The sequence below is a fragment of the Suricata suricatta genome, chromosome 2 (assembly GCF_006229205.1).
Source record: "Suricata suricatta isolate VVHF042 chromosome 2, meerkat_22Aug2017_6uvM2_HiC, whole genome shotgun sequence".
In the NCBI taxonomy this organism is placed as follows: Eukaryota; Metazoa; Chordata; class Mammalia; order Carnivora; family Herpestidae; genus Suricata; species Suricata suricatta.
Genome location: NC_043701.1, coordinates 76,662,269 through 76,684,555, shown reverse-complemented (window position 1 = coordinate 76,684,555; position 22,287 = coordinate 76,662,269). Strand labels below are relative to the sequence as shown.

Here is a 22,287-nt window from a genome sequence, read left to right as displayed (position 1 = left end):
CACCCAGTGAAGGTTTATTTTTCCTAATTTGTATCTTTAGCCTTAGCTGTATTATTTTTAATCCTAACAATTGTTTACCTATATAAAAGATATGGTTTGTGGTTAGTTTTGCTAATTATAGAAAACCTGTGAAGTACAGTCAGTTGGGTTAGAGTCCTGACAGCAGATGTGTATGTTGCTCTTTGAGGAGCAGGTTCAAGGTTTAATACATTGCTTTCGCCAGTGTGTATTATGTTCAATGAGTTCCGTTGTACATAACTCATATAAAGAAGAATGAATGTACTTTTTCTCCTGGAGAGCCTGAGCCTTATTTTGCCTGGATGTACATCTGATATTTGTTTTACTTGTATAGACACAATCTGTGTGTTTTTTGTGTTCGGTGTTTCATGAAGAACATTCAGTTACAGGAAAATGAAACTTCTGTTTTAGGATTTTTTTTTTAATTTATGAGACAGAGAGAAGGAGAGAGGGAGGAGAGAGACAGCATGCAGGTAAGCAGGGTGGGGAGGGGTGGAGGGGAAGGAGAGAGAGAGAGAGAGAGAGACAGACAGACAGACAGACAGAGAATCTCAAGCAGGTTCCACATTTAGTGCAGAGTTCCACATGGGACTTGATCTCATGACCCTGGGATCATAACTTGAGTCACATTCAAGAGTCAGATGCTTAACTGATGAGGAACCCAGGCACCACAGGAAAAAGAAACCTCTTTAACAATAATCATAAATACTGGATACACTTGCATGGTAGATTCAGATCATATATTTTTAATGGCTCATGGTATCTTTTAATGAGTAGTAAGGATGGGTACTTCATGGCCTTTTATTATTTATAATGCTATACAGTCTAATGAATCACATGTGGTTGTTTTTATTATGGTTAGTTCTATTAACCATAGAGAATATGCTAAAGATTATTTTATTTATTGCTTTGAATCAAACTACAAAGAACCACACATATTTCAAAGAGATACATGAAGACCCTCAAGCGGTCATTTTATTAAACAAATACAAATTTGAAATGTTTATGGTAAAATATATCAGCATTGAACAAAAATGTTGGTGAACAGTAGTTCTACAACGGGGAAGACATCTTGGTTTTATTAATTTTGGTGACGTCTTCCCAACCACGTCTAATCTTTAATATCTTCCTCCTCAAGCATGGCAGGAATAATATGGCTTTACATATCAGGACAACAATTGGAAGGAAAACGGCAATCATAAAAGTTGGAGGTGTATACCATACAAATTGTTTTTTATCTACCCATTTATTCCAGGCGAAAACCAATGCATGCATTGTGCCTAGCAGAAGGCAAACCATTCCTAGCTTGCTCTGTAAAAGAAAAAAAAAATTATCTTGGTGGAATTGGATCAATAAGAGTTTATTTTGTCTGACCTCTTCTGGATCTATTCTGTCCCTTGGAAATTCTTTCATTCATCTTTGTTTATTTCCCTATCATATTTTTCAACAATGTCCACTCACATCGTTTCACATATCCCTGCCTTACTTTGGGTAATGTGTTTGTCCCCAGGTTATTGAAGAAAATCCACAATCAATCGCTCAGTCTCAGCCAATCAATAACACTGACTTCCTTCTCTCCACACTTTGTTCATCTGTCTTATGACATTTATTTGATGGCACTTTCTCTCTTGAGCATTTGCCTTCATTCTGCCTATCAAGAGACATCTAATATCAGGGACCCTTACTCATCACAGCCTCCCTGCAGAATCAATACAATGATTTGTGCATTTTAGGTGCTCAGTAAATATTAATGGGTTGGCTGAAGATCAGTGCAAAAATCAGTTTTGGTATTAGTGATCTTTATCAATTATGAAAGCAACTAAAGTCAGTGACTCTGATTTTGGTACACGGATACTAAAGTGAATGAACTTAGCCCATGTTAAAAAGCAAATATCCTGATAAAGTGGAAAAACACCAACAATTATTTTCATTGTTTGAACAACACATAGTGATATGGAAATGTGAAGAAAAATTTCAACTTGCATTGGGATACTTGACACTATCCAGAAAAAGCTACTTAAAAAGTTTTTCATGTATATAATTTTATGGCATTTTTTTTCTTTTATTACTTTATTGTCAAGTTGGTTTCCATAGAAACCAAGAGTTTCAAGAGTCTCTCATGGTTTACCTCCCTCTCCCCAACTAGTTCCCCCCCACCCCATTCATATGGAACCACAAAAGACCCCAAATATCCAAAGTAATTTTGAACAAGAAAACCAAAATGGGAGGCATCACAATCCCAGACTTTAGCCTCTACTAAAAGCTGTCATCATCAAGACAGTATGGTATTGGCACGAAAACAGACACATAGACCAATGAATAGAGAACCCAGAACCAGACCCATAAATGTATGGCCAATTAATCTTTGATAAAGCAGGAAAGAGGATCCAATGGAATAAAAGGCTGCCTCTTGAACAGATGGTGCTGGGAGAACTGGACAGCAACATGCAGAAGAGTGAAACTAGACCACTTTCTTACACCAAACCTAAGAATAAACTCAAAATGGATGAAGGACCTCAGTGTGAGACAGGAAACCATCAAAACCCTCGAGGAGAAAGTAGGAAACAGCTTCCTTGACCTCAACCGCAGCAATTTCCTACTCGACACGTCCCCAAAGGCAAAAGAAATGAAAGCAAAACTGAACTACTGGGACCTCATCAAGATAAAAAGCTTCTGCACTGCAAAGGAAACAATCAAGAAAACGAATAGGCAACTGAAGGAATGGGAAAAGATAGTTGCAAACGACATCCCAGATAAAGGGCTAGTATCCAAAATCTACAAGGAACTCACCAACTCCACACCCAAAAAACGAATAATCCAGTGAAGAAATGGGCAGAAGACATGAACAGACACTTCTCCAAAGAGGACATTCAGATGACCAACAGAATGAATTGATGCTTAGTGTCACTCATCATCAGGGAAATACAAATTAACACTACACTGAGATACCACCTGACACCAGTCAGAGTGGCTAAAATGAACAAATCAGGAGACTATAGATGCTGGCGAGGGTGTGGAGAAATGGGCACCATCCTACCCTGTTGGTGGGAATGTAAACTGGGGCAGTTGCTCTGGAAAACAATGTGGAGGTTCCTCAAAAAACTATCAATAGAACTCTCCTATGACCCAGCAATAGCACTGCTAGGGATTTATCCAGGGGATACAGAAGTGCTGATGCATAGGGGCAATTGTACCCCAATGTTCATAGTGGCACTTTCAACAACAGCCAAATCCTGGAAAGAGCCTAAATGTCCATCACCTGATGAATGGATCAAGAAGATGTGGTATATATATAAATGGAGTACTACATGGCAATGAGAAAGAATGAAATCTGGCCATTTGTAGCAACATGGATGGACCTTGAGGGTGCTAAATGAAATAAGGCAGAGAAGGACAATACCACATGTTTTCACTCATAAGTATAACAGAAACTTAACAGAGGTCCATGGGGGAGGGAAAGGGGAAAAAAATAGTTGGGGAGAGGGAGGGAGGTAAACCATGACTTAAATACTGAGGACAAACTGAGGGCTGATGGGGGAGGGGAGGGAGCAGAAGGGGGGTGATGGGTATGGAGGAGGGCACTTGTGGGGATGAGCCCTGGGTGTTACATGGAAACCAACCTGACAATAAACTATGAAAGAAAAAAAAGATATAACTGCTTAATAAGTTTCAAATGTTAGAAATATTTTTGAGTAATGCTTTGTATTTATGTCTAGAAAACACTTCTATTTAGAAGCAATAGGGGGAAATGATTGGAGAGCACATTATTGATTGGAATGAGCATGGGATTTTTGCTATTGGAAAACCATTTGTTAATTTTTTATGGGTAAAGTCAATATCCTTGATGATATTATAAGCATAAAAAAATTTGCCTGAGGGGCCAGAGTTCTTTTATATAGCATTTACCTGGATATAGTCAAATTCTCTCCACGTCAGAGTGTCACTCACAGATGGAATAGATGTCACAGCTAACAGAGCTAGTATTGCGAGTGTCACAATTCCCAGAGACAGATAAATTTCCATTCTCCAAACATCGTGTTCAATCCAGGCATCTTCTTCATGTTTTTGGACCTACCAGAGGGTGAAAAGAGGAAAGAAAGAATGCAAACAACATTGGTTTTCAGCAAATGAGCCTCCTTTCTACATTCCCTCTGTCTAGGATGGAGGGCCTGCTAACTTGAAGCCTCCACAAATTTGACTTAGTTTTTGCATTCCTCTAAGAGAAGTGACATAGGAGGTATCAGTCTCCTTCCTTGAAGGCAACATTTACATACTGTTTTATTAATTTATGTAATAGTTATTTGATTACTTAGGATTATAGTGTGCATACTTGTGTGGTAAAGAAGAACAATTAGCATTACAAAGTAAAGGTTGCAGAAGGTTGCTGTGTGGACTTGTCCATGAACAAAACACGCATTTATTTTGTTCAAATCCAAGTTCACTATTTTCAACTGAAAAAAAAATTCCTCAGTGTAAAGCTGTTTACAACCAAGCCCCAATGAAGAGTTACAAGAAAACATTTAGAAATGCGAACATTCCCAACACAGCATTTCAAGAGGTTTGTGGTACTGAGATTAAAAGATAGAATTTGTTAGATGACTTAGATTTTTTTAGTCTAGTGATACTGTCAATATTGTCACCTACCTGTTTATATGCCATGTTTAGCAACATGTATCTGTAGGATCGCCTCATTGGGTAGGACAAACTATAGATTGTATGCAGTACAGCAAAAAAGAAGCTGAGAAGCCCCAATTCTTTTCTTGTTAACATCCATCTATCCAACCAATGTGGAAATTTCTTATATTTGGTTCCATTACGAAGCTGAACAACTGCTGCTATCACACCTGGCAGATAAACCAGTGCCAAGAGAGTGATGGAAGCCATTGGCAAGACTTTGTTGATGACCAGGACTGGAATTCTATAAAAATAGTGTTTTTGGGAAGTTACAAGAGGGTAAATTATTTCCCTTAGGAGAGTGTACAGAAAGGTCAGGGATGATACAATAGCAGCAATTTTAAGTGGCAAGCACCACTTTGGAAAGAGTTCCTGTTTGTGTTGAAGCTCCGCAGGGCAATCAAATTCATCAAAATAGGTTGTTTGGTCCGTGTGCAAAGGCACAGGTCTTTCCAGCATACTGGTCTTGGCTGAGTCCTTATTCTACAATGGAAAGAAAATAAACATTTTAATGTTAATCAAAATGATAGGATTTCTCCTAAACTAATCACTTATTTTGCTCATTGTGGTTAGTAGTAAAAAAGGACATTCAGAACCTTGCTTTTGGATACTGGCTAGCTGAAGATGTCATAGTCCTATGTAGCACTGATCAATGGTGGACTTGGCTATGTTAGGATTCTCCATTATAAATTTTAAAAAATTTATTTATTCTTTGAGAGAGAGAGTGAGCGAGAGCGAGTGAGCACAAGTGGGGAGGGGCAGAGAGGTGAAGAGAGAATCTCAAGCAGGCTCTGTATTGCCAGCACAGAGTCTGATGTGGGGCTCAGTCTCAAACTGTGAGATCATAACCCAAGCCAAAATCAAGAGTTGGACTGAGCACCCAGGCGCATCTAGAATTCTCCATTAATTTCTATTACTCATTTTTCTGTAAGACAGAAGGATACATGCTTTATTAAGACAGAAGATATCTCCATTAAAGCTGACACCACTATTTTTCTCTTGAAGGCACCAAAGAATAGAATAAGTGGGAAACTAAAATTGAAAAACTTAAAATTCAGGAATCTTTGGTAAAATTAATAACACTTGTAGATTGTATAGATAATTGTATTTGTTTTATAATATTTTTATTGGTTACTGGGCAACTCTCCACAAAGAAAGAGCGAATTCTTCATTAGGTCAAGTACAAAGGATCAAGAATAATATAGTCATTACAATTATAAAAATACATGATTTCCATTATGATGTACTTTGGTTTTATATTTCTAAAATATCTCATTAGTGTAATGATTGACAACTATTCTATCAGAAGGTACAGAGGTTATATAAGTAGTTAATCCCATAGAAATGATCTATTTCCTAAGGAAGTTATACTTCTTTACCTAGTTGCATTTCTAAGCAGTCAACAACTCAAAAGTAGAGTGCTTCGAATATTTTGTCATTTCCAAGTGACTGATACACCATCAAGGTAAAAAAAACAAAACAAAAAATATTTCTAAATAAGAACTTAGAATATTTCATATTGTTGCTTTAATGAATAAATTTACTTCCTCACTATGTTGTTGCACATTTCTTAGCGTTCTATATGTGGAACTGTAACATTTTAATGGTCAAAATGATATTAGTGATGATCTTGTTCATTTGCTCATTTTATGCAGAATAACTTCAATTCACATAGTCCTCTATCATTTTTACTGTTTAGTCTCTTGCCATTTGAATTTACTTTTAGTGATAAATCAGTTACATCCAATGCTTTTTCCAGGTACTCCATTTATTTTTATTTTTATTTTAAAGAAAGGCAGACTGCCACGTGCAGCGCCTCATTTGGATGTGTCTGGAGTCTTGGAAGCTTGACTACCCTACGTTCTCCTACAAATGGACCTTGAGAGCTTGTTTGGAGGTTCTAGTAGGGGAGCGCAGCTACGCGTATACCCTTGACCGAAGAACGGTCCTCCTCTATGGGGGATGGTCGTCCTCTTCGACGGAGCGCGCAGCTTCGCAGCTTTGGGAGGGACGCACATGGAGTGGTGAGGGAGGAAGGGGACACCCGCCTAGCCAGCCAGATCAGCTGAATCAACCCTGGTGATCAGTGGGGTGACAGATGTCACAGCCAGATCGCCCTCACATCCTCCAGGTACTCCATTTAGAAGGGAGTTGAGCATGATACAGCTTCTGTCATTTCTGCATGTTAAAGCAATCTAAGTATAGTTGACTGTGATCAATCTTCCGGTTAACAATGAAGAATTATAGAATAGCAGGTAAGATGGTTAACTTCAAAAATGAAGATGATTTTATTTAATGCACACTTATTTTATAGAATGTGTGCTAGTAATATCTTATTATCCCCCTTAAAATAATTAAGATGAAATTATTTCTGTAAAAACTGTAAAAAAATACCATTTAGGAAGGTAAAAAGAGTTTGGAACAAAAAATTTCCACCACTTTCCCATTCGAATAACATAGTAAGGTGGCACACAAATGGGACAAATGATTCTTACTTCAAAATTGAATTTGTCTAAATGGCGAATCAATTAACTTGATTATCTCTTGGTAAGCTGCCATAATACCTATGGAATAAAAAGCACTTGCTCACAAAGTTACTGTTACATACACACTGATGACTCTTTACAAATGTAGACCCACAGGATATTTGTTAGAAGGAATTGGAAGGGCCTTGGAAGTAAACTAGTCCAACTCTCTCATTTGATAGAAAAACCAAGACCCAGGATTCTCAGTGACTTATTTGAGGTTATTCAGTGAAGTCCATGACAAGTCAATCAAGGTGGAATTTCTCTTATATACCACACTGAACCTTCACCCATCACAGTATCAGGGGCAGGAATCAGAGTGAAGATATCAGGCAGCTAGGGTGAAAATCACTTTTACAACCCTAGGACAGAGAGGACATTAAAAGCATGTTTCTAGATTTTAATTAATTATTATTATTATATTACCAAATCCGCTTCTTCTAGATTTCTCCTAGGTTTCATTGTCCAAGGTTCTTCACTTGTAATGTCTTCTCTGCTTTCCATTATTTCTGTAAAATAGAATTGCTTCAGTCACCTATGAAAACATAATTATCTTTTTTGAGTATAATGTTGGATACAAGGGCCATATGAAAAATTTGCTCACATAAGGACAAGAGTAGCCTAGAAGTACAATTAAAATACAGATAGTGACTGATTTACTATTTTACCTCATATAACCTGTAAGAATCTCAAACCAGTGCCTTTGTGTCAATAGTAACTGATTTTCTTTGTTGATTTTTGGTGCAATGAATGAGAAACTTGTCTATATGGAATTCAAAGGATCAGATGTTGCTTTTTATTTTATTTATTTTTTTAATGTTTTATTTATTTTTGTTAAAGAGAGAGACAGAGCATGAGAGGGGGAGGGGCAGAGAGAGAGGGAGACACAGAATCCAAAGCAGGCTCCAGGCTCTGAGCTAGCTGTCAGCACAGAGCCTGACGCAGGGCTCGAACCCATGAACATGAGATCTGACCTGAGCTGAAGTCGGAGGCTTAGCCAACTGAGCCACCCAGGTGCCCCAGATGTGGCCTTTTATTTTAGAAGTTAACTCCTGGTGCTCATTTAGAGGAAAGCCAGCACTGCTCAAGGGTAAATAGAATTAGGAATTTTTTTTTTTTTTTTTTTTTTTGAGCCACAATGCTTATCAGTAGGTTAGAATTGGCTGATGTAAGATTATACTTTAGGAAGTTGTGTTGAATAGACTTTTGGGGTTGATCCTAGAATCTGAAATAATAATTATATGACTTTATGGGGGATATGTATTCTGAGGTTCAGAGAGTAAACAGAAAAGATGGGCCCTGATCGTGGCATAAAGGACCAAGAGCAGTATTTTCAGAGTGCCATGTTCTCACTGGAGTAACAGGCTGGGTTTTACAGGTAAGGCATGAACTGTTAGTATATTTCTGAAGGAGTTGTTGAATCACGTTCAATCACCGACATGCCAATTCTCCAAACTTCTTACCTGACAAAGGAATCTCTTCCATAACACCCTTCCTGGATCCTCTTCAGGCTTGCTGTGGCAATTTTTTTTTAAAGAAGGGAAATATGATATCACAATATTATTCACTGTTTTTATTAGTTATACATTTATTTCTGGAGAACTACCTCACCAATTTGCACTTCATGAAATTCAATGAGAAAATAGATTAGATATACAACCTGACTGACACACATTCCAAGTGTTCCTGAATTTTAGACCACCTGTAATACTTTTTTCAGTGTTCATCCTGAGGATATTTGTTTTGCTCTGCCCACATTTTCTCTCTACTTTTTAATAATGTAAAACATTTTCTCCATTTGGAGAATGTCCCTTCTTTGGCATAGGACTCATTCTTGGCTAATCACAGTTCTTAGTTTCCTTGATGGCACTGATTGGCTTAGGGATGGCATACAATCCTAGTTGAATTATTAGAGTCTCTTTCTGATATTTATATATGGAAAGTGGAAGATAAAGAGATGTCTTTAACGTTTTTTTAAGTCAGGATGATAGAAGCCTACCATGCTTTCTTCCACATGCCACAAGGAGGAAGATGTTTGCAACAGAACAAGAGAAAGCCAGCACACCAAAGTACAAGCAAGAAATGGGGAAAGACACAGAAGAGTCCTGGTGATTTAAAGTATTTAGAGTTCCTGAGATGAGATAATGAATTTTCAGTCACATAAGCCAATACATTCCTTTTTGAGTACGCTGGCATTTGAAAGACTCCCGGGTAAAGCATATGCCAATCAATCATCAGGTTATTTATGGAACTCAACTTTATAACAGACACTGAGAAGGAAAAAGAAATGAGACTCTATATCCATTCTGGGGTAGCTTACAGTCTATTTCCTTAATAAATATCATTCCAAATCACTTAGTGATTTAACCAACATTACAGAGTAATCTGGGAGGTGGCTGTGTGTCTAGGAATAGGAATAGACGTTTTATCTACTGTAATCGAACAAAATTGAGCTCTGAGCTGTTGGATTGCAAAGATGTTAACATACGAATCTAGACTTATTCAATATTAACTCATTAACTATATTGTGAACAATGATATTAGGCAGTGGAAATATGAAGTTAAATATGAAGTCAAAAGCTCAAAAGTCTAGAGGAGAGGGCAGAAATCTCAACGGCTAACCGCATGGTAGTACAATGAATCCTAAAGGAAGGCAGTTTTATATACAAAATAGTGGCATGGAAAGGGTGGGGGTTCTCTTGTAGACCTGGTCATGGCAGCATTTCCTGACTGAGGGTGACTTTGTATAGAATCTGGATGAAAAGTGGCCTCGGAGTAGTATCCACCCATTTATCTGCTTGGTAAGAAGACCATACTGAAGAGCAAGGACAAGGAAAAGTCCAGGGCAGTGAGGGAGCCTGTTGGCTCTGTGCTCCACAGTTAGATTTGTGCCAGAAGCCAAGAAAATAAAATACCAGTCAAATAAAATATATTGGTTTCCATCAGACATTAACCAAATGTATAATTTAAGTTCTACAGTAAAATCTTTTCATGAAAAAAAAAAAAACCCAAAAAACCCAGGAAACTACACAGTGTTCAGATGTTTTGAACTCCAGATTTGACCCAAAGTTCTCTAACTTTCATTTCATTTGAAAAGCAAAACATATTTTTGACGCGACTGTTCTGTTTTGCTGTACCAGGATGGCTGCGACCTGATGTTTCTGCTAAATATTGACACAGCCCAACTGACTCCTGTTTTTGTCAAAGAGTCTAGAATATGAAGAAACTCGATGACTGGAATACAATATGGATTGCTTTGCATTTCCAAACCTATGCTTTCAAGTATATACTTGTTTCACCACATTTAACCATATAAAGGGAAGACGTTTTTCTTCACTGGGCTGTTTTTTTTTTTTTTTAAAAGCATTGCTTAAGATCTTTGTTAAATAAATCAATGTCAATGCCAGGATGTTGTGGGGATTTTTTTTCTTTTTACAGAGAAAGAAATTTACAAGTGTTTAAAATTTTTAGGTCTATAACCCCCTTCTGGTAGGTTTGACCCAGGACATACAGGAAGACTATTTGGAGAGAACTTGAATCCCAAACCAGATCCTGAAAGAGTAGGACTAATGTTCCCAGAAGTTAAAATGAAAACTTCTTGTTACTAGGTAGGAAACCTGAAGGCAAGTCACACGATTTTAAGCACTATGTACCGTTCATCAATGCTATGCAACCCGCCGCGATGTTGCCAAGCTGCAAAACTTGCCATCATCAGAACGCAACGGAAGCACAAACTTCATAACCCATCATACTCCCCGAGCCCCGAGCGAAAAGACTTCCCGGTGAGTCCCTGGCTCCCAGCCCCTGGACCGGCCACAACGGAGCAGTGTGCTCCGGGGGAGCTGGGCCGGAGGGCGGCACGTCCTGTAGCCGCGCCTACGGGGCGAAGGGAGCTCCCCTCGCCTCGGAGCGCCTCTGCCCCAGGGCTGGGAGGCTGGCAACCCGCTAAACCCCTCCGAGTCTGGGGACCCGCGCCCGCCCTCTCAGGGGCACCTGGAGACGGGGAGCAGGCGGCGAGCTGGGACGATTCTAGAGACTCACCGGCTTCTCGGCGCGACGGGACGGTAAGAGGCTGCGCAGCCGCTGCGGGGAAGTGCCAGTCCCACGCAGCGTCCGAGTTCTGGGACTCCGAAGTCTGCTCTTCGGCTGCAGACGCCGCCCCCGTATAAATGGTCCGTCCAGCGCCGCCTGCAGGTGCCTGGAGTCTGCGCGGCTCCTGGGAGTGACATTCCTGGGATGTCCCAAAGACCCACCCTTGGGTGGCAACGTGGCTGTTCCTAGTTGTCTTTCAAATGACCCTGTCTCCAGCCTCAGGTCGGCTCCTCAGCCTCCCACTTTCGTTAATCTCCTCAGCAACGCATACTCGGGGAATTCTTTGCAGCAGAGATGCTCAAACTTTAATGCTATCACCTGTAGGCCTTGCTGACACACTGATTCGGGCCTCCATCGCGGTTTCCTGATCCCTAAGTCTGGGATGGGGCCCGAGATTCCCCATTTCTAACAAGTTCCCAGGTGATGCTGGTGCGCTCTCAGATCGCACTCTGAGACAGACTGCTTTAGAGCTTAGTTAGCCCGTTTTAAACTTCGCAGCAACTCAATGAAGTGACTGCTATTTACAGTTGAGGAATCCAAATTTACAGTTGAGGATTCCGAATCTGAATCTCTGAGAGCGACTTGCCCCCTAAATTGTGCCAATTTTGCACCCTAAACTGCACAAAGCCTGTCAGAAGTCCTTCAACTCCATGCTAACTCCTCTTCCTCGCCTCTGATGCATTGAAGCCAACTTCCCATACCTAACCCAGTCGGGTACTCCAAACTGGAATTATAGCTACTGTCACTCTTTAAAAGTGGGGTGTTATTATTATTTTTTTAAATGAGGGGTATGGAGAAAGAGAGAATGTGTGCAAGGGATTTACTCCTCTGAGTTGGAACCAGCCTCAGGATTAGCATGTCTGACACCTGAATTGCATGCTGCCTTTAGGTATTTGGTGCACAACATCCCCAGAGATACCCTGATGAGAAAACCAAAGGAAAATAAACTCTCAACTGCAATTTCGTGATTGTTCTTTAATTAACTAGGGCAAGTAAGGGCTGTGCCTGTTTTAATATGTATTTTTTTTTGTAGTCATTGACTTTCCACAGGGTAATATTAAAGCCTTTTGAAGATTAAATTACCGTGGACTGACGCCTTGTGGTAGAAATAGAATCTTACACTTTATTTCTAGTGAAATTAGAAAATAATGACTTAAAAATGTTTTAGAAAAAAAACCTCTGTGTTTATTGCATAAAGAATTAAGAATGAATCTAAGCACTGTTGAATTTTTAAAATGATCTTGGGTTTTAAATGATTGAACAAAGCAATATGCTTTCATTTTTTAAGCTTTGGTAGAACAAAGGTCATTCTCTTTTTCATAATCTATTTTGCACACGAAGAGGGCAAGGAAGTTATTATTATATTAATATAAATTGGCTAATTATAGCAAATTCCAATTAAAACTTTTTCTTCTTCTAATTAAAACATGTAAAATCAAGCCCAAATATTTTGTTTTATAATTAAACTAATAATTTTTTAGTTTAGTTTAATTTAATTTAGTTTAGTTTAAATTCAAGTGAGCTAACATATAGTGTAGTATTGGTTTCAGGAGTAGAATTTAGTGATTCATCACTTACATCAATACCCAGTGCTCATCCCAACAAGTACCCCCCTTAATGCCCATCACCCATCTAGCCCATCTCCCACCCACCTCCTCTCCAACAACCCTGTGTGTCAAAGTAAAAAGATTGAAAATGTGAGGTTGTTTACAAACTAGTTTGTGGATATTATAAAGGCAGCACAATGTTGGATTACAAAACCAAGGTATTAAAGAACTTCTATTGATTTGTCCGGAGTTAATATTACAAATGAAATTTCTGTGATTTTTGCATACAAATGACCTGTGAAAAGTTTTTCTGTTTTTCTTTTTTGAGAAACACAAAGCCAAAGCATCTAAAATGTTCCGAGTCAGCCTCTACATAGCACAAACTTTAAAAATTTTTTTTTTAATGTTTTATTTATTTTTGATACAGAGAGAGACAGAGCATGAAAGGGGGAGGGGCAGAGAGAGAAGGAGACACAGAATCCAAAACAGGCTCCAGGCTCTGAGCTAGCTGTCAGCACACAGCCTGATGCGGGGCTCGAACCCACGAACGTGAGATCCGACCTGAGCCGAAGTCGGAGGCTTAACCGACTGAGCCACCCAGGCGCCCCCCAAACTTTTTAAAACCAGTATGATTTGTGGAAAGCAGTGATAGGCTATTACAATTTTGAAAAGCAGACTACTGGTTTTGGCATGACTCATAAGAACTAGAGGACTTTAAAACAGGAATTCAATTGTGAGCTACAATCGAATATGGGTCATTCAGAATATTTTATCATGAACTTAAACTATAGCAAAAGAGTATATTAACAAAACAGTTCTTTGATGTTATTTGAGATCAAATACTATAAACTAGTGATTTGATGGAATGTATCATGGGGAAGATACAGTAATTCAGAATCTATAAATACTTCTCTCTGACGGATTAGCAGTTTAATCTTAGAACTTAACGGGATGACTGCTATTTAAGAAGAATGGAATGTGATAGTGTAAAAGATAAAGCTGACGGCACTATTAAAAATAATCACAAGACAGTAAACAGTAAGTAGTAAGTTGATGATAAGAACTTTAGTGCTTCTTTAACTAACCCTTACGGACTCAGATTACGATCAATATATTTCCAAGTCTACTTCTGTGTAAGAATGGTCAGATATATTTTAAGACAAGGAAAAAAAATACCTAAAATTCATGAAGAAATATTTTGTCAAAATGATACTTTTAATGCACACATGATAAAGGTCTACTGGCCTAATTTTCTTTTTTATTTTATTGATTTATTTTTTACTACTGGCCTAATTTTCTAATTCTGCTACCCTTCTATGATAAATTCTCTTCACTCTCTCAAGATCTCCGGATCAAAGTACTATGTGTGATCAGTTTGTCCCCAAGTCTGTATGTGAAAGTAGTTGGGGGTAGAGAGAAGGTCTACTGTTGGGATTGGGATTAAAAACACTTTCCATACATTTTACCCTAACCCAATTTATTATTATTCTACCAACACTGTTAACATCCAACATCTATTCTAGATAGGTTTTAAGAATGGGTAGTTTGTTTCAACCCTCACAGATCCATCTCTGCCCAAATACTATTTAATGATGCTCTAAATTCCATGGCAAAATATATTCTATTCTCTTGGATCTTTTTTTAAATTTATTTTGAGAGACAGAGAGACAGAGACAGAGACAGAATGAGAATCCCAAGCAGGCTCTCCACCATCGTGCAGAGCCTGAGAGCCTGACACAGGGCTTTATCCCATCAACCAAGAAATTATGACCTGAGCTGAGACCAAGAGTCAGATGCTTAACTGACTGAGCCACCCAGGCACCCCTATTGTCTTTGTGTCTGTTGTAATACATCAAAGGGCTAAAGTCCCTGGGAATGGTGTAAGGATGCAGGTCTGAATCAAACTGACTCAATGACAGGTTTCAAGTTTCCCTCTGACTTTGAAGGCCTAAGAGTCAGTTTCTCAGAATCATTAGACAATAGAGCCTCCTGCCCAAGGCAGGAGGGACCACCCTGGTAACACCCAATCAGGAAAGGCCAGCTAACACCCTTAACATTTCTAAGGGCAGGCCTAGAAGGCTAGTTACACCCTACATGAGGGTCCTGGGTCCACTCTGTAATTGGTTAACACTCTAAATGTTGTGATTGGTTCCCGCCAAAAGTAATGAATACTCTAGGCAATGTGAATTTGCCTTTGTTCAGGGCTCTCAGCACGGATCCACTGCACTGCTAAAGTCTGTGAGCCCGAGTTTAGGTCCAGCGAGCCTAAACCCGTAATAAAACCCTTTGCTTTTGCAGGCATGACTCGGTCTCCCTGGTGGTTTCTTGTTTTTGGGGATGATATTAAAAATCTGGGCATAACAATGGTACCATATTGAGTCTTGCCAGTTATTGAAATCCCACTATGAATAAATATTTCAGTATTTTTTTGAAAATATGTTCTAGCATGGGGGTGAAATATGTTCTAGCATAGGGGGTGAAATGTCAGGGGGAGTTGTAAAGGAGTTGTATCTTGGAAGAAAAGGGAGCACGAGGACCAAGAGGGTAGATTTCACAATTTTCATCATATTACTTAAACTAGGAAATTTCTCCTCTCACCACATGTGTATATCAGACATTATGTGATAGTGTAATACACCCTTGGGTTTAAACCACTCCATCTTGGCACTCTTTGTTATAGGAGCTAAGCCCATACCTAGCTTGTTTGCTATAGCACTTTTTAGAGTCTGTCAGTATTGAAGGTTTTTATGTGTTTCTGTTACCCTCATTGAAATGTGAACTTTAATGGAGTAGAAACCTTGCCAATTTGAATTCTTGTATCTCTTATAATGTAAGACTCAATGGAATAGACTCATTGTAAATGTTTGTGGAAGGTGATTTTAGCCCTTTGTCTCAGAAAAGTTCTATCGGGCACATAAATATGGAGCCTATGAATGTCTAGACATCGTTTAGACCCAAACTGTGGGCACATATCCATTGTTGTTTATTTCACACAAGACACACTCTTACCCACCTTCCTTAGTCTGTATCCTTCTTGTTTTCCACTATAGGAACATTGGGTCAAGAGTTACCATTTTCACAGACATTACAGGCCTTACTTGCTTTGGGCTGCAGGAAATGGGGAGCTGGAGAGTGTTGGATAGGGGAGCTGGTTCAATAGAGAGCTCAAGAAGGCTGACTGGTAACAGTCTCTTATAATGGACTCTGGCTTATAAAAAGTCCTTGGCATAAGGAACCATGCCTACCAATTCCTGGATTTGAGCCTGCAGAAGGAAGGATACTATCTGTTATGAAATGCCTACTCTTTCCCAGGACTCTGTTTGGTTCTCTCAGTATGCCCAATAAATTCTTATAATCCTCTGTTTACAGGTGAACTGAAGCTTAGAAAGTTCAAGTAACTCAATCAAAGTCTACAATATTTAGAGGTTAGGCTGGGACTTCAACCAAAGTCCACTTGATGCCAGTTCTCGCTCCACGGTTACGCTCTAAAGTTTCTTCAGGCTGTACTTAGTTGAGTGGGGGAGGTGGAATTGAGAGAGTAACAGTTGACAGAAGCCATCTGATAATCAGTTCCCCCTTGGCATCAGAATGTTGGCTACGCTCCTCTGACAAAGAGGACCAAATAGAGTGTTTAAAGAAGTGGTGTCACTGCCATGAAACAGTCCAGCGGCGAGTATTCCATGTTGGTGAGGGTGTTCTGCTCCACGAGGTCATTCAGTCACACCACCTGGACCCCTTCCATCTGGCGGCTCTGCTGTCTCCCAGGGCACTGTTCTTGGCATCATGATTGAAGCATGGCGTAGGCAGATCCATGGTCTCGCTGGAAGATCTCCTTTGAGAGAGTACAAGTCCAAAGCAGTTATCAAGGCAGAAATTGCACTTCCTCTCACATTCTATTGCTGATAGTTTAGCCATGTGTCAAGGTAAGCAGGGAAATGTATCTCAGGCTGGGTGTCAGCCTGTAAGGTCTGTTAGCATGGCAATGGGTAACACATTTTGGTGAACAACTAGAAGTCTCCATCACCTTCTCTTCTCCAACTTTGATCCTTGTGTTCATACCAAGCTTGGGAAATTTGATTTCTTCCTTCATTGAACTTAATGTCTTTCTCATTCTGAAACCTGTTTGAAGATTCATGGTAAACTTGTTACTCACGGCTTAGTCTTAGACTGGAGGCTGTTGGTACCAAAGCAAGGTCTTATATGTCCTGATCGTGAGAATCCTTGTGTAGAGGGTCTCTCTTCCTGCTGACTTGCCAAGTATGGCTGGACATGGTGAAAACTCCACGGGAACACTGTGTTGTCCCCCTGTGGGACTGCCTACTGCCACAAAATCAATTTTTCTTTTTAATTAAAAAAGATAGCCAGATGCCATGAAAAGCAATACTAGGGGTACCAAGAAGGCAGATCTATATGACATGTTATTCATATTCCTGAGAGTGGAGTATTTATGCACAGTTATCCAGAACCCTTCTCAGCAGCTTTTCCAGTTTCTCACAGCACCTTGGGTTTCTAAAATCTTCCTAAGGACCCGAAACAATTTTCTTAGCCCAGAAAATACCAAAGCCCTAAATACTCATTAAGTTCAGTGTGTCTGTGTGTCTGTGTGTAGCATTATGTTGAAGCCTTTAAGTCACCTTAACCAGTCATTTAAAAGATTCTTGCGAAGACATTGCAGTTTGAAGATAAATATTCGTAATGAAAGTGTAAACCAACAAAAAGAAGGTGAAAGAGCTGGCATATTTTGTGGCTGTCCTTTGTATTTATTTTTTTCCAGCATTATTGAGATATAATCGACATGTAGCATGTGGTTAGTCCACAAATTCATGACCACATTGTTAACAATTTTTTTTGTGGTGAGAACTTTTAAGAACTACTTACTTAGCAATTTTCCAATATACAATGCAGTACTATTTAGTCACCAGGGTATACATTCCATCCCCAGAACTCCCTTTTAACCGGAAGTTTATATTTTGACCACTTTCGCCCATTCCACACCTCCACCCCCGCCCTGGCTCTTGGAAACCACCAGTCTATTCTCTGTTTCTGTGAGTTCAGGTTTTTAGGTTCCACATGTAAGTGAGATCTTTCTCTGTATTTGTCTTTATCTTACTTATTTCACTTCGCATAATGCACTCAGGTTTCATATATGTTGTCACAAATGGCAGAATTTTCTTCTTTTTTATGGCTGAATAATATCCCAATGTGCGTATGTGTTTTCCTTTGAGTATATGTATAAAATTCATAATATATAATAATACATATCCTTCAAGATATCTCTTCAAGACGGTGATTTTATTTCCTTCATATATACATACCCAAAAGTGGACTTGCTGGATCCTATGGTAGTTCTATTTTTAATTTATTTAGGAATTTGCCATGCTGCTTTTTTTTTTTTTTAAATAGTGGCTGTACCAGTTAACATTCCCACCAACAGTGTATAAAGATTCCCTTTTCTAAATATCCTTGAGCTGACATTTTTTTAAATTTCAAGTTAAACATCTTTGACAGTTTCATTACAGAGTAATTTTTGGGAAGCCATCCAGAAGACTATTTGAAATGTGGATTTATATTCAGCATAGATAATGACAAATCTTACCTTATTATCTTTAGATTTTAGCCTATGATTATATGTGCTTATATTTAAAAGATTTTTTTGTCTTTATTTTATTTTGAGAGAGAGAGAGACAGAGAGTGAGTGGGGGAGGGGCAGAGAGAGAGGGAGACAGAATGTGAAGCAGGCTCCAGGCTCTGAGTGGTCAGCACAGAGCCTGAAGCGGGGCTCAAACCCACAAACCGTGAGATCATGACCTGAGCTGAAGTCCAATGCTTAACCTACTGAGCCACCCAGACGCCCAATGTGCTTATATTTATAAGAATATTAGGGATATATACTTAGAGTATGTGATTAAAAATTGAAGAGACTTGTTGTAAGGAAAGGGGAACGTGGAAAGGTTCAGTAGGAGAACCAGGAGTGTTAGAGACTTCTGCAGTTTCCTTACTTTGAACTGCGCTTTCTCTAACTGTTAGACTGTCAACTGTTCGGAGGCAGGGGCCATTTCTTTTCATTTGATTTCTCAGGCTTAGTAAAGAAATCATATCTTGCGAAGAGCTGATAAACTGCTTCTTCTTGGGGAGAATTTAAGGAGCAAGTGGTCAAATAGTGTCAAGTGCTACGAAAAGGTCAAATAAGGCACAAGGTAAAAAAGACTGTTGGATTCAGTCTTTGAGAGGACTCGGTTCACTGTATGCAAACGTTGAGGAAGGAAGCCATGCTGAGTGCCTCAAGGGAGAAGTGGGGAACAGACCCCAAGAGGTTGGATACAGAAGGAAGGAGAGCGGAGCAGCAGCAGCGAGAGAACATTCTTCTAAGGGTGAGAGAGATTAGATTCTTCTTTATAGGATGAGAAGAAGGAGTTGCATATAGAGAGAGATTGAATATCTATGAAAAAAGGAGATTAATTGATGGAGTTAGGTGCTGGAGAAAAGTGAACAGAGAGGAAAAGCAGAACATGGCAGAAAAATTATCTTTGGGAAGAAGCAGGGACCCTCTTTTTCTCAGAGATTAGGAGAAAGCAGAGAAATGTGAGATGCACACAGTCTCGTGGGGAGGGGCGAAGGACAGTGAGTGAGCTTTGGCCTGATGGGAATCAAGACCAGCTGAAGGGGATGGAGGGTAAGGACTCTGAAACTGCAGAAATTGATGGGGCGCCTGGGTGGCTTAGCCAGTTTAGTCTCCAACTCTTGACTTTGGCTCAGGCCGTGATCTCACAGTTCGTGGGATCAAGCCGCATGTGGGGCTCTGCACTGACAGTGCTGAGCCTACTTGGAATTCTCTGTGTCCTCTCTCTCTGCCCCTCCCTGCTCATATGCTCTCTCTCCAAATAAATTAAAAAAAAAATCAAAACCCTTAAAAATATAAACTGCAAAAATCGACGAGTTGTTCTTTGTCTTCAGATGTATGACATTTGTTTGAGTAAAAGGAGATGATAAGATATATGACTGAGTTCACTAGTGGAAAAAAATGCAAAGTCACTTAGAACCAAGCACTGGGTGATACAATAAAGACAGGAATGCCTAAAATTCATGGACGTGCTGGAGCAATGATCTGGCATTTAGTTTGTTATGGAAAATATAGTGGAGAAATGAATTTGACCTCTGAAGAGTGAAAGAGTTTCCATGAGGGAAATGAAAGGGAAAGGTTTTCTGGGGAACCAGACGTGGGATATATGGATTAAAGTTTTCTCTGGCCTAGCAACATGTTTATGTGTAGAAATTAGCTTTGTAAACTTAGTAGTGTTCTTCCCAAGAAGCACTACTTCTTTGGGTTACCCAGAGGATTTCTAATGCAGTGTATTGGTTGAGATTCCTTAGTACTTCTTGACGATTTCTTCTTCCTCAGTGAGCCTGTTAAAGCGTCAGCTTTTTTCATATCTCTAGTCCTGAGCAGAAAGCATAACTCATACTAATGGCAGCTCAAAAAAAAAAAAAAAAAGGGTTGAATTCTCCCACTCAGCCCTTGCTGTCAGCCTTTTTGTAGTTCTGCTTTTGTATTGCAGTTAGCTTTCCCCAAAGCCCTAATTTCTGTCTACACACCTCTATTGTGGCTCTTTTCTGATCATGTTCTAGTCCATCGTGTAACATGCCTTTCTCTCTTTCTGATGGGCAGCTTCAGAATCCTTAAGAACATCAGGAGTGTCACAGGGAGAGTGGTCAGTTGGGATAATTCAACACAAAACACAGAAATAGTTTGGCAGACAATTAAAGCAAACTTTACGCACAGTTTCCATCTTAGGAAGGATAGGGTTCTTAGAATCAAAGAAACCATATTCTTCTTTTCAGTGTGGAAGTGGGGGAGCCTTTGGAGGGCCCAGACTTCACAGCTCCTGTGAAGTTGATTCAGTGATGGGTTGCTGTGCTATGTGGCCACACGGTGGCGCCAGAGCCCTTTGTAGTGAAAATAAAGAACCCAGAGGGCACCCATCTGCTACTGCTGCTTTCGGCTTAACTTACATGGTTTCACCAGACTTTTTCAAACTTATTGTGAAAAGAGAAGGATGGCATATTTCTGTGTGTGTGATTGTGTTGGTATTATAATAACTGAGCATATGCCAAGGTCTAAAGAATTTCCATGAGGCTTAGCGCCTGGGTGGCTCAATCAGACTTTGGCTCAGGTCAGGTCTAGGGGTACTTGCGTTGGAGCCCTGTGTCTGGCTCTGTGCTGACAGCTCAGAGCCTGCAGACTGCTGCCGATTCTGTTTCTCCCTCTCTCTGTGTCCCTTCCTGGCTCATGCTCTGTCTCTGTCTCTGTCTCTCTCTCTCTCTCAAGAATAAATAGACATAAAACATTTTAAAGAATTTCCCTGAGGCTTAGAGTAAGCATTAGAATCCATATGTTCAGACACCTGTGTGTGTGTGTGTGTGTGTGTGTATCATCTATGTTTGCTTATGTGTATACATGTGTGTATCAGTACATAATATCCTTTACTATCTGTATCTAATATTCACTGATTTTATTGGTACCAAATGCTTATAATTTCAGGCATTTCCATGTTATTATTTTTTTATTGAGGTATAATTGGCCAATAAATTATACCACTTGCACGCGTACAACATAATATTTTGGTATTCGTATATATTGCAAAATGATCAGCACTTTCAGTCTAGTTAACATCTGTCACCATATATAGTTACAAAAAATGTTTTTTTCTTGTGATGAGAACTTTTAAAATCTATTAGCAACTTTCGAGTATGCCATGCAGTATTATTAACTGTGGTAACCACACTACACACTTCGTCCCTGTGGATTATGTATTTTATAACCGGAAACTTGTACCTTTGACACCCTTCACCCATTCTCCTCCCCTTCCTCGCACCTATGGCAACCACCTATCTCTTCCATATATCCATAAGCTCAGTTTTTTGTTTTTTGTTTCCAGATTCCACATATAAGTGATCTTATAGAGTATTTGTCATTCTCTGACTTACTTCACTTAACGTAATGCCCTCAAGATCTATTCATGTTGTTGTAAATGGCAGGATTTCATTCCTTTTCTTTCTTTCTTCCTCTTTCTTTCTTTCAACAAGCTCTGGCTAGTTTTATTAAATAAAATTTTTGTGTGATTTACTTTTCGCCAGCAGTTCTGGTTTGCTTATATGATATCAGAATTATCTGGATCAATGATGCCAGAGTGCTGCCCTGTATTTCCCGCATGCTGTGCCCAATTCAATGTTATTGCCCCTATCGTGAGGGGCACTAGTTCTGGCCAGCATGGAGTAGTATTCTATTTCAAATTTCCTCAAGGCTGGGCAGTTGTTGGCAAGGATGACCAGCTTCACTTTGCCATGTCTGATCATTTTCAGAGTCTGCTTGAATCCTAGCATGTACTTCCCACTTTTCATAATGAGTTGCTGCCTGGAGTTGATCAACTCCT

At 39.5% G+C, this 22,287-nt stretch overlaps 1 protein-coding gene across 2 annotated transcripts; it reads right to left on the bottom strand.

The window, feature by feature from the left end:
* Positions 1-956: 956 nt before the first annotated feature.
* STEAP1 (STEAP family member 1) lies at positions 957-11,348 on the bottom strand. Of its 2 annotated transcripts, XM_029956997.1 has the most exons (6): positions 11,259-11,348; positions 8,681-8,732; positions 7,644-7,726; positions 4,663-5,175; positions 3,925-4,089; positions 957-1,329 (listed from the first exon to the last, which is right to left on the bottom strand). In XM_029956997.1, exons 2-6 carry the CDS (start codon positions 8,700-8,702, stop codon positions 1,072-1,074), a joined length of 1,041 nt encoding a protein of 346 aa, XP_029812857.1. In that variant the 5' UTR covers positions 8,703-8,732; positions 11,259-11,348; the 3' UTR covers positions 957-1,071. The 2 variants fall into 2 exon arrangements, with proteins under 2 accessions (XP_029812857.1, XP_029812867.1); XM_029957007.1 differs by lacking the exon at positions 11,259-11,348 and having other exon boundaries at positions 7,644-7,752; positions 8,681-8,727.
* Between the last annotated feature and the right edge of the window lie 10,939 nt (positions 11,349-22,287).